Below are 15,174 nucleotides of genomic sequence, written 5' to 3'. Positions count from 1 at the left end.
CCCAGTAGGTTAAAGCCTCTGCCTTCGGCTCAGGTCATGATCCCAGGGTCCTGGGATGGAGCCCGGCATTGGGTTCTCTGCTCAGCAGGGAGCCTGCTTCCTCCTCTCTCTGCCTGCCTCTCTGCCTACTTGTGATCTCTGTCTGTCAAATAAATAAATAAAATCTTTAAAAAAAAAAAAAAAGAAAGAAAGAAACACTGAATACTTTCCATAACTCCATGCCTTCCTATATGTCTTTTTTTTTTTAATTTTTTTATAAACATATAATGTATTATTAGCCCCAGGGGTACAGGTCTGTGAATCGCTAGGTTTACACACTTCACAGCACTCACCATAGCACATACACTCCCCAATGTCCATAACCCCACTACCCTCTCCCTACACCCCTCCCCCTGGCCCCCCTCAGTTTGTTTTGTGATATTAAGAGTCTCTTATGGTTTGTCTCCCTCTCGATCCCATCTTGTTTCATTTATTCTTTTCCTACCCCCCAAACCCCCTACATTGCATCTCCACTTCCTCATATCAGGGAGATCATATGAGAGTTGTCTTTCTCCGACTGACTTATTTCGCTAAGCATAATACCCTCTAGTTCCATCCACATCATCGCAAATGGCAAGATTTCATTTCTTTTGATGGCTGCATAGTATTCCATTGTGTGTGTGTATGTATATATATATATACCACATCTTCTTTATCCATTCATCTGTTGATGGACATCTAGGTTCTTTCCATAGTTTGGCTATTGTGGACATTGCTGCTATAAACATTGGGGTGCATATGCCCCTTCAGATTACTACGTTTGTATCTTTAGGGTAAATACCCAGTAGTGCAATTGCTGGGTTGTAAGGTAGCTCTATTTTCAACTTTTTGAGGAACCTCCATGCTGTTTTCCAGAGTGGTTGCACCAGCTTGCATTTCCACCAACAGTGTAGGAGGGTTCCCCTTTCTCTGCATCCTTGCCAGCATCTGTCATTTCCTGACTTGTTAATTGCCTTCCTATATGTCTTTGCCTAGAATTCTAACATAGTACATTTTTTTCTTTTTCTTTTTTTTGGGGGGATGGGGAATGGGGAGGGGCAAAGGGAGAAGGGGAGAGAATCTCAAGCAGGCTCCAAGCCCACTGTGGAGCCTGATCCCACAACACCTGAGCTGAAATCATGAGTCAGACACTTAAGCAACTGGCCACCCAAGTGCCCCCTAACAACTACTTTTTTGTCTAGGGAATCTATCTTTTAAAATTCAGCATGAAGCTTTCCCCAATCTGAATTAATACTCCTATAAATACTTTACGCACACTCCCATCATAATTTTCACAGTGAATTTAAATCATATGTTTATCAGGGCACCTGGTGGCTCTATGGGTTAAGTGTCTGCCTTTGGCTCAGGTCATGATCCAGGGTCCTGGGATTGAGCTGCACATTGCCGGGGGCCTGCTTCTCCCTCTCCTACTCTTCCTGCTTGTATTCTCACTCTCTCTCAAACAAATAAAATCTTAAAAACAACAACAACAACATGTGTTTGTCTGTCTCAATATACTTGAGAACCAGGCCAGTAATTTTTTCTTTCCTTAAAAAAAAAAAAACAAAACAAAACCAGGGGCACCCCTGGGTGGCTCCATCCTTAAGCGTCTACCTTGGGCTCAGGTCATGATCTGAATCCTGGGATTCAGCCTGCTTCTCCTCCCACTCCCCCTACTTGTGCTCCCTCTCTTGATCTCTGTCAAATAAATAAAATCTTTAAAACAAAACAAAACAAACTTCCCCAGTGCCTTTCATGGTATATGCCCAAAGGAGTAAACTTTACTGCTGATTCTGTGCTTTAGTGAGCAGATTCCAGACTTCAACTAGTTAACAGATGAACAATAACTCAAAAAGCACTGGATGAAAGAAGAAATAAAGTTATTTAAGAATCTTGGTGACTCCTTAAAATGCTAGGAAATGATTCCATCCTGGGGCCTTTTCCTTTTCTTTGAAAAGTTCTTCCCTGAGCTACTTGCATGGCTGATTCCCTCTCTTCTTACCTCTCTCTCTCTTTTTTAAAAAAATAGATTTGTTTATTGCAGGGAGGGTAAGACAACATGAGTTTGGGGAGGGGCAAAGGGAGAGAATCTTTAAGCAGACTCCCCCCGAGTATGGAGTCCAATGCGGGGCTCAATTCCAGGACCTTGAGATCATGACCTGAGCCAAAATCAAGAGTCAGATGCTTAAACGACTAAGCTACCAAGCACCCCTATTTTTTTTTAAGATTTTTTTATTTTTAAGTGATCTCTACACCCAACATGGTGCTTGAACTTACTACCCTGAGATCACAAGTCAGCATCCCTGGCCCCTCTATTTTAAGATATTAGTTATTTGAGAGACAGCAAGAGAGAGAGCATGAGCAGTGGGAGAGGGACACAGAGAGAGGAAAAACCAGACTTCCTTCTCAGCACGGAGCCCCACATTAGGCTGGATCCCAGGATCCTGAGATCAGGGCCCCAGCCAAAGGTACCTGCTTGACTGACTGAGCCCAGGCCCCCATGACCCCTCTATTTTTAAGTGCAATCCTAAGCCTATTGTTGATATTCCCTATTCCCCTTCCCTGCTTTATAGTTCTCCAGAAGACTTACCACTTGTAATATAAAATATTTTACTTATTTGTATTTTATCCACCCTTTACCCCATCACCTAAACATATAAGGATAAGGATGTGTCTTTTTTTTCCCATTGCTATTGCCCCAGCAAAGCAGTGCCCGCAAGTATTTGCTGAATAAGCCAACCTTTGAAGATGCTTGAGAAAACTTCTGGATAAAATGAAGCATACTGGGTCCCACTGTAAAATCTTGCTCAGGAAGATACCAGGCAGTTGTGATTAATGCATTTTTACAGCTAAGTGGAGGAGCTGAATCAGAAGCATGTTGCTGTATAGAAAACAAAATGTTACTAAATTTTCTTCATTTTATGCATAATTTTGTACAAGTAGGAACCCGAGAATTTTTTCCATATAACACATTTGCCTTTGAAAACAATCATTAATGCTGTCCAGAAATCAGTAATACATTAAGTAAATAATCCTTTTCTTCTCTGATCCATTCTTTTAGCTTTTGCTATTTGGTGTAACAGAAAAGGTATTGCACAGAGACAGATCTATATTTTACAAACACTTCTATAATTCCCCAGCTGTGTGACCTTGGGTAAATTGCTTCTTTGAAGTGTAGTTTTCTTATCTTTAAAACCGAAGGTTATAGCTTCTCTGTTCTCTTTTTTCACCCTAGGTGTTTACAGCTCAAAATAATGATGGTAGCAATTAATACAATTTAGCTGTGAACCAAGAAATGTAATTATGTGTTTTATATGCATTAACTTATTTATTTATTTATTTATTTATTTTTAAGGAAGTATTTTTAAGGGTGCCTGGGTGGCTCAGTGGGTTAAGCTTCTGCCTTCAGCTCAGGTCATGATCTCAGGGTCCTGAGATCAAGTCCTGCAATGGGCTCTCTGCTCAGCAGGGAGCCTGCCCCCCCCCCCCACTGCTCTCTGCCTGCCTCTCTGTGTACTTGTGATCTCCCTCTGTCAAATAAAATCTTCTTTTAAAAAAGTATTTTTAAGTTATCTCTACACCCACATGCTCCCACTGAGCCAGCCAGGCACCCCTGCCTTAACTCATTGAAAACAATAACCTCATCACCTTGATTCTGAGAGACAGTATAGCCTGTTAGGTTAGAGTTAAGATTCTGGAATCAACAATTTGTGTTGGGATCCTGGCTTCACCACTTATATGGCATGTGATTTTGCAAACATATTTAACTTTGTCATGTTGCAGTTCACTCACTTTAGAAATAAGAATTGATCTATGTAAAGAGCTGCAAACGGTCCCTGACATAAAGTAAGCATTCAAAAAATAAAAGTTATATTCCCACCCTACACAAGAGGAAATGGTTAAGAACTCTAAATGAGCAGCCAGTAAGTGGTTGAGAATATGAATCTAGATCTGTCTTACATGAGTTTCATTGTTAACCAAGAGAATGAACTGTCTAAAAGACCCAAAAACCACAGTTGCTACCTAGTTAAATATTTTAATGAACTATTTCTAGGTCACAGCTCTTAGGGATGGGTAGAGAAATCCTGTATACCAGTCAATGTTTTCACTCTTTAACAAAGACGTAGGGAGGTAAGTTAGCCAGGGCCTCTGAGTACATCTTAGATGGCACCTGACATCCACTTCCTGACTTCCAAACACACATATCTGCAGGACCCACACACTCACTGTTGGTCAAAAGCATAAGGGCTTTCCAGACCACCCCACTTAAAAATCTCAACGCTCTCTTCACAGTTGGAACTCTCTCTGCACTGTGACCATGCGCTTTCCAACTCATGGGTGTTATATGGAGACCGATGGCCTATATCCCGGGGACAGCAACTGGTGAGGAAGGCAAAGACCTAAGGGTCAATCCACTCAATTTAGGTGAAAACGCCCGATACTGCCACCGTCCCAGAGGAAAGAGTTGCAAACTGCAAGCCTCAGAGCGGACTCCTGAGAAAAGGGCGCGCTGTGAGAACCCAAGGATCCTCGGGAAACTGCCTGACATTCCCAGCGGCTTTGATTTACTCTCAACCCTCGGTGCCTCCCCCAACGCCCCTCCCCCCAATTTGCACAGTGTGGCAGCAGCCCTGCTGTTAAATATGTAAGTATACTTGCCAGTGTCGAACCGGGAATTGGAACGCAGAGCAGCAAGAACTCCAGACACTCACGAAAAGGCACTTCCGGTAGATGGGGTTTGGCAGTCCCCTCCACTTCCTGGGAACAGAAAAAAAGAGTCCGGGTGGGGACTTGACCAGTGCTGACTGGTTCCCATGCCGGGTGTTCATCTTGGGTCATTCTTTTAAAGAAATCTTAATTCTGGAAGCCAGCTTTTGAAGTCCGTAGGGTACTTGAATGGTCCTTACCTCCCCTCTCCAGGTTTCTCAGGCATCAGAATCTGACCCTCGAGTTCGGACAGGTAGAGCACAACTACTAAAACAATCCTAAAGTGATGGTGTTGTAGGAAGGTAGGAAAGATTTGGAGTCTAGGCCAAGTACAACTTGGCCAAATTGTTCGCCATTTCTGGAACTCACAACAGGGTTTTCTAGGATGGATGGGGCACCTCTGTGTTTGGGTCCTGAACTACTAACACTAAGAAAAACAAAACTTTTTACTTCCATTCTCTTTGCTTGGACCTGGAGACTCCATTAAGAAATAAAAAACACGGGGCGCTTGGGTGGCTCAGTGGATTAAAGCCTCTGCCTTCAGCTCAGGTCTTGATCCCAGGATCCTGGGATCAGCCCCACATCTGGCTCTGTGCTCAGCAGGGAGCCTGTTTCCTCCTCTCTCTCTGCCTGCTTGTGATCTCTGTCTGTCGAATAAATAAATAAAATCTTAAAAAAATAAAAAGCACAAAGGGCAGGATTCTCGCTTCCGTAGGAGTGGTTATAACAGTTTTGGGTTTAGGGTTGATCTGAAAAGTTAGATCGTTCCTTCTGTCGCCCTCTGCTTTAACTTTTATTTGTTGGCTCTGTGACCTTGGACAACTCTCTTTTCTTCCCTGGGCCTCCATTTCATACTCTGTCAAAGGACACAGCACCAGACAATTTGAGCGGCCTTCTGAAAACAGAGCTGCAACGGCCCACGCTGGCCAGTTGCTCAATTCCTCCGGATCCTGGGTAATGGAGCTTCGTGGTTGTCGGCCATCATACGGCTTAACGTCCCGTGCAGAAGGCGCCCACTACTATTTCTTCGTAATAGTAACCGCTTCTGACCGCGATAGGCTTTCACTTTTGTTTCCTTCTCTATCATGGCAGCACCGCCCCTTCTAGTAGTGCGATATCCAATAAGACTTTGGGTCAGAGAAACAACTTCTCCGCCCCAGCTTGGGAGCCGGCTCCAGACAGAAATCCGCCCTGCGCTGGGCCAGGGGCGTGACGCCAGCCGTGGGGCGGAACTACCACTCCCAGAGGGTAGCGCGACGGACCCAGCGGCGCAGGCCTCGGGAGCACGGCGGTGTGGTCCGCTGGGGGCTGGAGTCCTAACGAGGCGCGCACGTGAAGGAAGGAGCGGAAGGTGGGAAGGGTCGGAAATCACGATCCTGCGAAACCGGTTTGCTAGTACTTGCACGGGTAGTCTGGGGACGCGAGCATGCCCAGAAGTGGGGTACCGGAGGGTGAAGGGGCGGGGAAAACGGTACACACACACCCACCCACTCATTCACAGGCATCCAGGCCCTGTGTTGGGCCGGGAAATAAGAGGGGTTCCAAACTCGGCTGGTCGCCCTCTCTGAGAAGCCACGAGGAAAGGCAGAGCATTCAAGTCTGCAGAGGGGTGGGGGTAGCCATGCACAGTCTGGAGCCGCGGTAAGGGGGGGTGGGGAACGGCGTAGGGAATAACTGCCGTTCACGCGGCGGAACGTTGGAGACGTGGGGCGCCCGCAGGGTCACCGGAACAGGGCTCCTGCGCTTGCGCTCCTGTGGGCTGTGCGAGCGGGTGGGCGTGTGTGAGGCGGGGTCGGGGTGGGGGAGGGCCGGCCTGGTCGTCGCTCCTCCCCCCTGCCCCTCCAGGGCCGTGTGGGCCGGGCAGCCATTTTGGGAAGAGCTTTGTTATGGTTGTGGGCTCTCCACCTCTGCGGGATCAGGAAGCTGGGGACGCGCCCTCAGACGCTGCTTCTGGCCCCTAGCTGTAGCCCCACGGCTGCCGGGTAAGTGGGGGTTCCGGACAACTGGGCGGCAGAGGATCTGGAGTCGTTCCGGCCCGGGGCTCCGCCCGGTGCCCAAACAACCGGCTGTTGGAACTAGTTGAAGGAGGCTCTCACACAGGTGGTTGGTGTAGGTCGGGGTGGGGGGAGAGAAGCCGAGGGGCCAGCGGTCCTGTGGTTCGGATGGGGCACCTCCCCCCGCACGAGGAGCTTTGCAGTCGAGTGTCGCCGCGGCTTTGCCCGAGCGCTCCTATTTCAACTTTGGTCTTCCGGTCGGAACGCTCACCTGCGGCTCCCTGGCTCCTCTCCAGGCGTTCCGGCTTGTCGATGGTTGAGTGGCTTGGTTTACGGGTTTATTTTTCTTTCTTTAGAGCCAAGGGCTTTTGTTTTCCAACGAAGGAAAATTGAAGGAGGGAAAAATCGTGTAAGTCAGCCGTGGGGCATCTGAGGGGAAAAGAAGAGCTTTAACCACCACCGTTTCGGTTCTTGATATCGAGGTGTTTTCTTTGATTTAGATTAAGTAGGTATTCAGCACCTACGGATTGCCTCCCTCCCCCCCAAAAAAGCTAGTCGATCTTGGAGAGTTTTAAGGAGGATTTTTTTCTGTTTTAAATCTACCTCTCTCCACCCCCGTGAAATTCAGAAGAAAGGCTGAATCTAAAATGGCTGTAGCTTGGGGAAGTGCCCTAAGCTTCGGTAACTTAAATACGTTACCATGTCTTAAATTTTTGGTGGTTTCTCCCAGGAGGAGAACAGCTGAATCCTTTGGATATTTTGGTCTTCTTGGAATTGCTGTCTTGTCTTGAAGAGTTCTTTTAGGTAAAAACAAAGGTGAGGCTAAAGAAGTTTGCTTACTCCGAAAGTTTACGTAAGAGTGGGTGCGGTTTTGTTTTGTTTTTTTTTCCCTTCTTCTTCTTCTGCTTCTTCTTTTTTGTGTGTGTGTGTGTGTGTGGTTGCTTATAGTTTTGAAATTGTGCTATGATGGTAATTTTATCAGCTAACTTTGTGCTCTGAGGTTGGTTTGCATTATTTGTCGAAATACGCTCTTAACGTTGATACTTATTGCTTACCAGGAAAAAAAAAGTTAATGGTGGTTCATGTTTGAGTTTAGTAACAGAAGGCACACGTTTCTTTGTAAATTCCTTCCAAAAGTAGAGTGACTGGTAGTCTTCAGGAGACTTAGATTTGTATTTTCGTGGACTTCTGGCCTGTAATATTTGAAAGGGAGTCAAGAGTGCTCTTAAGTTGAGGACAGTTATTGCAGTGGTGAGGCAAGTGAAAACGAACTTTAAATCTGTAGCTCCTGATTGTTGTGCCCTTTCAAACAAAAGGCTGTCTTTTTGTTAGCCTTTTATTATTATTTTTTTAAGCCATTAGATCCAGAAGTTTAACTGAGAACACAAAGGCATACAGTGGAAACCAAGAACAGATAACTTAGTGTTTGGAAAGGTGCTTCAGTTTCAGGTTGCAATCTGTCTGAAAGATAAAAATAATAAAATGCTAGTTGTGAATGAGAACTTGAGAATTAATAGTAAAATAAGTTGTCATCTTCCCTAGGGAGTCAGTTTCACTTTACCTTCCTCTATTCTTTCAACACAAAAGTTTACCTTTTGTGTTGAATACCTGGGATTTTTTTTTGTTGTTGTTCTTAAATTATTTTGGTGATTTTATAAGAAAAACATTTAAAGTGCTCTATAGAATTACAGGTCCTTTGCTTTATGTTTTGCCATTTGCCTGCTGAACCCGTAAACTTGGGTACTCAAAATGGTTTGTACATGTTGATATAAATATTTTTTCATTTGATTCTGGATGGTATCTTACCAGTTCTTGAAATGGGGAGTCGATGTTAGTAAGCTTTTTTATTTTGAATAAATGCAGCTCACCAATTTTCTCATCAGTAGCTGCTTAAAACCTTGGCTGAAGCGGGCACATGCAACCATTTTAATAACTTCGGAATGATAAAGAATCTGGAACACATTTCTGCTTATAATACATTTTTAAATTCTTAAAGATATAATACACAATTATGAATCATACTTAGCAGATTGCATATCTTTGTTATATGGTTAAATTGTAGGTACTTAGTAACAGTGATAAGTAATGTGCAGGGACCTAAGCAGTCTGTTTATAAGTCATTAACCATTATGGGTGCTTGCTTTAACTATGAAAATAAGACTGTTGGAAAGGTGAGAGGCACAACAATTTTAAAGGATCCCAATTTAAAAACTACTTCATGGAAAAACCATGTTTGTGGTTTTTCAAATAGATGGGAGGAAAAATCTAGGTGGCACATTGATATCATGTTACCACACATACGACTATAGTTGCCATTGTCTGGAATTTAATATTTGGTATGCTGAGACTTCGTTGTCCTAGTCATTTCTAAATCAGACTCTGATTTTTATTTCCCACTGAGGTCTGCCCAAAAACAAAACCAGCTACAATCAAACTTGAAAAGTAGTTCTGTAAGAATAGCTGAACTTCTTTCGCCCACAGGTAGTCAGTCTTAACTAAAGTAAAATATTGCTAATGTTATGTAATATGAATTTTGATAGGTGATTTCAAATATACTGGGCAAATATTTCAAGAAGTCAAATAGTTCTTTTCCTTTATGAAAGCAATCAGCTTTTTTTCCTTTTCATTTCAAGAAATGCTACAGGCTCTATCTACTGTGGTGCCAGTTTTGGTGTACTAAAGGCTAGACATAGCTAAATAATCATAAAACATTTTGTTAACAAAGAACTTAGTAGTTTAAAAGATAAGTGGAATATGTTACAGGATGACAACATAGAAAACTTTCTCAAAGAAGTTGGCTTTTGGGGCGCTTGGGTGGCTCAGTGGGTTAAAGCCTCTGCCTTTGGCTCAGGTCGTGATCCCAGGGTTCTGGGATCAAGCCCCACATTGGGCTCTCTGCTCAGCAGGGAGCCTGCTTCCCCCCTCTCTCTCTGCCTGCCTCTCTGCCTATGTATGATTGCTATCTGTCAAATAAATAAATAAAATCTTAAAAAAAAAAGTTGGCTTTTAACATACTTGTTATGTTTACCTTCCTTTTCTATGATAAAACTGTGTTGCCTTATGTTAACCAGATGTCAGGCTAACGAATTACCAGAATGAGCAAAGTTTTAGTACACTTTTCTGATTAGTAGGTCTGTTCGTGTGGAAATATATTTTGTTTTCAGAAAAATAAATTCATTTAAGTTTAGCTATACTTCAGATTTCAGACTCTTGTTTCTTCTGGTTGTAAGTTTAAATTTCATTATATAAAAAAATTCTCTTCTGAATTATTGCTGCCTTTGAAGTATATTGAAAAGTTGTTTGGGGGGGGCTCTTTGGCTATTTAATTAAAAGGTAGAGTCATTCCAGTGTTCCTGCTGTATGTTTATGAATTATTAGCTCTACTTTTTAATTAGTCTATGAGGTCTGATGGGAAGGGTAGTTTATTGCGGGCTTCATAAGCTAGAGGCTGTAATAGAGTCCAACATATATAATCTCATTCTTTTTTTTTTTTTTAAAGATTTTATTTATTTATTTGACAGAGATCACAAGTAGACAGAGAGGCAGGCAGAGAGAGAGAGAGGGAAGCAGGCTCCCCGCTGAGCAGAGAGCCCAATGTGGGACTCGATCCCAGGACCCTGAGATCATGACCTGAGCCGAGGGCAGCGGCTTAACCCACTGAGCCACCCAGGTGCCCCTATAATCTCATTCTTCAAAATACTTTTTAGAAATAGATAATATTAACCCTTCTACAGTGAGTGTACACAGGTTCCAAGAAGTTAATTAATTTACATAATACAGTGAGAGATCTGGATTCAGGCAGCTTTCTCTGATTCTAAAGCTCAGTTTCTGCCACATCATATAGAGAGATGGTATGGTAATTAAGGGCCTCAGCTGTACAGCCTGGATTTGAATCTCCACATTGCCACATTGCCACTTACTGCTTGGTGATCTTGGGAGAGTTTAAAGTGAAATTTTTGTGCCTATTTCTTCCTTTGTTAAATGGGGGATAATAGTAACTTCTCCGTGTGAATGTGGCAAATAAATAAAATACTGTTTGTAGAGTTCTTAAAACCATGCACTTCATAATTGTTAAACTGTATAAAATTGTCTGCATGAATGCCCTTTTACCCATCAAATGAAATTCATTAAAATCTGAACAGATTGTTGCACATGGGTGTTCTTATTTTTCTTTCTTGGGTATTTTTGTGTTGATTTTTCTAGTTTATTTGAATCAGAATCCAGTTCCCATATACTATAACTGGCATTCTTTCAAACCTCTTAATTTGTACATTTCTTCTGTTTTTTTTTTTTTCTTGCGCTTATTGAAGAAACTGGATTATTTATCCTGCACAATTGCCATATTCGAGATTTTCCTGAATTCTTATAAATTGGTAATTGGATATGAGGCTTACATTGAGATTTGTTGGGGGGCGGGGAGGAGAAGACTAACTTCATAGGTGACTGTGCATTTGGATTTCTTTTTTTCATGGTTTGTTAAGTGGTTCTCATATATATAATTTCCTTAAAATTTCTCTATTGAGCAGTACAGAGTAATTAGAAGAGTTATTTACCCTCCTTTGTTATGTATGTAAAAATGGATCATTTGGTTTGCCAACTTAATGTTAACTTTCCCAGGCACTGTTTTCCCTGTCCTCTTTTTCTTCATAGTATGTATTTTTGTATATAAAATTGAGCTGAGTATGCTGGGTTTGCAATGGTTTTGTTTTCTGGTTTTGGTTACTAGTGAATAGTTTTCTTAGCCTGTTTGGTTTGAAAATTTTTCTTCTCAAAACTTTTCCCCAGGGCACCTGAGTGGCGCAGTTGGTTGAGCATCAGACTTGGTTTCAGCTCAGTCGTGATCTCTGGGTCCTGAGATCACGCTCCACCTCAGGCTCTGCCCTCTGTGAGGAGTCTGCCTAAAACTCTCTTCCTGTCCCTCCGCCCCTCCCGTCTGCACTTTATCTCTCAAATAAATAAATACATCTAAAAACACTTTTCCCCCTATTGCTTATGCCCCCCTCCCAACCTCCTTAAGCATTTTATTCTTAACACCTATTGAACTTCCGCTGTTGGGCAGGCACTTCTCCCTCTCACACCCCAGGGGAAAACATCCAGGCATATTCTTAACACTACCTTTATTCACCATTTAATCATCAACTTTCCAACAGTCTCCAAATCATAAAGATTTGAAGCAAAAAGGGGTGGAGTGACTTGCCCAAAGTTATACAGCTAGTACCTGGCAGAACTAGCTAGATCCAGTCTGCTCTTCTACCTTAAAAGTAATGTTTGGATTGAAAGCAGAGTTTATTCTTGAGAAGAAATTTGTAGAAATGCTTGTAAATAAAATGAGCTTAAAGTAAAAATATATGTCTGGTGATAAAGTGTTCACTACTATTACTCCCCTCAGTTATAAAAACTATGTGTAGTTTTTTAGATGTGACAAATAGTCTGTTCCCCATTAGGAAACTGGTGCCTTTCAGGGTCAGTGTAGCTGCAAATACTTGATAAAAGTTATCACAACTAAATGGCTTGTTTGTTTGTAGTGTAGTTGATATAGTGACTTTTGGAGCAAATGCTATAAAAACATTTTTGCTGGTTTTAAAACCTTAAGAGTTTCAGATACTTGAATAAATCTAGTGGATTAGTTACCTAAATCTTAAAGTCAGAATTTAATGTGTCAAATTGCATTAGTTAATAAATAAGTTTCTGTAACATACTATTCTTACTTGGAACTTCTGTGATTTAAGTAAATTCCATTTCTTTTCTTTCTCTCTTTTTTTTTTTTTTTTTTAAGATTTTGTTTGCTTGTCAGAGAGAAAGTGTCAGCATATAAGCAGGGGGAGCAGCAGGAGAGGGAGAAGCAGGCTCCCTGCAGAGCAAGGAGCCTGATGCAATGAGGGACTCCATCCCAGGACCCCAGGACCGTGACCTGAGCCACAGGCAGACCCTTAACTGACTGAGCCACCCAGGGGTCCTGTAAATTCCGTTTCTGTCAGTGGGATAGTTGAGTGTTTAGTTACGATTGCAGAAAGTGTTCATGACTGTTGAATGAACAATATTGGAAAGGAGGTTACCTGAGAAAGGTTAATAAATTTTATTCTTGAAAAATTTTGCATTTTGTGAAATTACCTTTAGGAAATGTTTTTTGTAACAATGAAGCAGAAGTAACACAATGATTAAAATTTATTACTGATGGTAAGACTGGCAAGATTCCTGTGTTGGACATTCTAATTGGGTCTTAAAGTGATCTTTGGTGTTTCTTTTTGACCCTTTACCTTTTTAATCCCCTTCATATATTGCCTTTTTGTGAATCTTAGTAGGAGAGGAAGCTGGAAAGGCTGTGTGTATATAACAAGTGTATATATACGTACCTTATGTATACACTTTCTGTCCTGAACACCTGGCAGTTGTGACCCAAGTTGTGCCAGTCACAGACACTTGTCTGGAGACTTGGATCTGGAGGAAAAGATGCAGAGAAGCAAGAACAGTTTAGAATCTATTCCATTGGCTTGTGGCAGTAGCAGTGGCAGTGGCAGTACTAGCTGGGCAGTTTCTTAAGCAGCTCTTCCGGTGATGTGTGACCTTGGCTGGTGATTTTTTGACTGCTTAGCTTTACATGGTTTCTGTGTGTTTGCAAAGTCAAGGAGGCTCTCAGTCATTCTCTGAACTCCCAATATATTTCTGGTAAATTCCTTTTCTGTTTAGTCTACTTAAGTATAGTTTCTTTTTCTCAACCAAAGACCCTCATTTATAAAATTGGCTAATATAATTTGCACCTTCTAGAAGATTTTGTTTGTAATACCCTCTGTTTAGGGTAGTCTCATATCTCAAGAAGTGAAAAACTTATATGAATGTCTTTTTTAAATACAAGACAAGAATTTTCCGTTTTATCCACTCCCAAATTTTTAAAGCAGTTTAAAAGTTTAAACCTTTTAAAATTTAGCTGGAGTAAGGCTTGTGCACTATTAGTGTAGTAAAGCTCCCCATGTAATTTTCTTTTTTTTTTTTTTTTAAGATTTTATTTATTTATTTGAGAGAGAGACAGTGAGAGAGAGCATGAGCAAGGAGAAGGTCAGAGGGAGAAGCAGACTCCCCATGGAGCTGGGAGCCTGATTCGGGACTCGATCCCGGAACTCCGGGATCATGACCTGAGCCGAAGGCAGTCGTCCAACCAACTGAGCCACCCAGGCGTCCCTAATTTTCTGTCTTTTATTTTTATTTTTATTTTTTTTAAAGGATTATTTATTTATTTGACACAGAGAGAGAGAGATCACAGGTATGCAGAGAGGCAGGCAGAGAGAGAGGCGGAAGCAGGCTCCCCGCCGAGCAGAGAGCCCGATGTGGGGCTTGATCCCAGGACCTTGGGATCATGACCGGAGCTGAAGGCAGAGGCTTTAACCCACTGAGCCACCCAGGCACCCAGTTTTCTGTCTTTTAAAGATTATTATTATAAAAGCAATGTTATGCTGGATAGAATATTAGGAAATATATATGTGCAAAAATAAAAATATTCTCCTCATCTAGAAATCACTACTGTAACTTTTAGTATACTTTTTCCAGTTCTTTGTATAAGCACATGTATGTAGGTTTTTATTTTACTAAAATAAAATTAACTTGCAACTTGCTTTTTTAATTAGTGATACCCATTCTTTAGTGTGAGTAAATGTTCATTTCTTCTAATATCCAGGTACAATTTTAATTCCTGGGGCGCTTGGGTGATTCAGTTGGTTAAGCATTTGACTCTTGGTTTCAACTCAGGTCATGATCTCTTAGGTCATGGAATCATGCTCCACGTTCAGCAGGGAGAGTATGTGAATGAAAATTCTCTCTCTTTGCCCCTTCTCCCCTGCCCTTAAATAATCTTAAAAAAAAAAATCAATTCCTCCAGCTTATCTAAAATAGAACCATACAGCTAGCTATTCAATACTATTATCTGATCCAAGACCTTGTTACATGTAACACTTTAATTTCCTTAGATCTCTTTAATCTAGCATAGTCCTTATTTTTCAGTGAGACTTGAGTTTGAGACTGCGCTGTCATGAAAATTGTTTTGTACAGTTGCATTCTGTGTTGTCTTTTAGTTTGTCCCTTTAATTCTTCTATTTTTCTCTAAAGTGTACATCTAAAAATTTGATAGATTCACATCAAAACATTTTTGGCCAGAATACATTGTAGCTATATCATTCTGCATTGTATTTATTAAATACATAATACCTCCTTGACCTAATTTCATAATGCTAAGATTGATCCTTAGATTAAGATAATAGTAGTCTGATCCAGGGCACCTGGGTGGTTCAGTTGGTTAAGTGACTGCCTTCAGCTCAGGTCATGATCCTGGAGTCTGGGGGTGGAGTCCTGCCACATGGGGGGGGATCCCTGCTCGGCAGGGAGTCTGCTTCTCCAGCTGACCTTTCTCCTCTCCTGCGAGCACGCGCGCGCGCGCTCTCTCTCTCTCTCTCTCTCTCTCTCGTTC

The 15,174-nt window shown here is 42.0% G+C and overlaps 2 protein-coding genes across 4 annotated transcripts in view; one reads left to right on the top strand and one right to left on the bottom strand.

The window, feature by feature from the left end:
• Nucleotides 1–4,924, bottom strand: part of LOC111142988 (transmembrane protein 69) — a 6,570-nt gene extending 1,646 nt beyond the window's left edge. Inside the window, exons 1-2 of one of the 2 annotated variants that reach the window (XM_022496364.1) lie at nucleotides 4,678–4,924; nucleotides 2,759–2,899 (exon numbers count right to left, since the gene is read on the bottom strand). In XM_022496364.1, the coding sequence (XP_022352072.1) occupies nucleotides 2,759–2,899; nucleotides 4,678–4,857 (321 nt within the window). In that variant the 5' untranslated portion in view covers nucleotides 4,858–4,924. The remainder of the gene's footprint in view (nucleotides 1–2,758; nucleotides 2,900–4,677) is intronic. The other variant, XM_022496365.1, reaches the window with a different exon arrangement.
• Nucleotides 4,925–6,060: 1,136 nt separating this feature from the next.
• Nucleotides 6,061–15,174, top strand: part of LOC111142965 (GC-rich promoter binding protein 1 like 1) — a 61,149-nt gene continuing 52,035 nt past the window's right edge. The window contains exon 1 of one of the 2 annotated variants that reach the window (XM_022496321.1): nucleotides 6,061–6,076. The gene's annotated coding sequence lies outside the window, so the exon portion shown is untranslated. Of the gene's footprint in view, nucleotides 6,077–6,581; nucleotides 6,708–15,174 lie in introns of those variants that run through there. The other variant, XM_022496320.1, reaches the window with a different exon arrangement.

Source organism: Enhydra lutris, unplaced genomic scaffold, assembly GCF_002288905.1.
Source record: "Enhydra lutris kenyoni isolate GAN:26980312 unplaced genomic scaffold, ASM228890v2 scaffoldscaffold9, whole genome shotgun sequence".
Classification (NCBI taxonomy): domain Eukaryota; kingdom Metazoa; phylum Chordata; class Mammalia; order Carnivora; family Mustelidae; genus Enhydra; species Enhydra lutris.
This window is presented reverse-complemented; position numbering and strand designations above follow the sequence as displayed.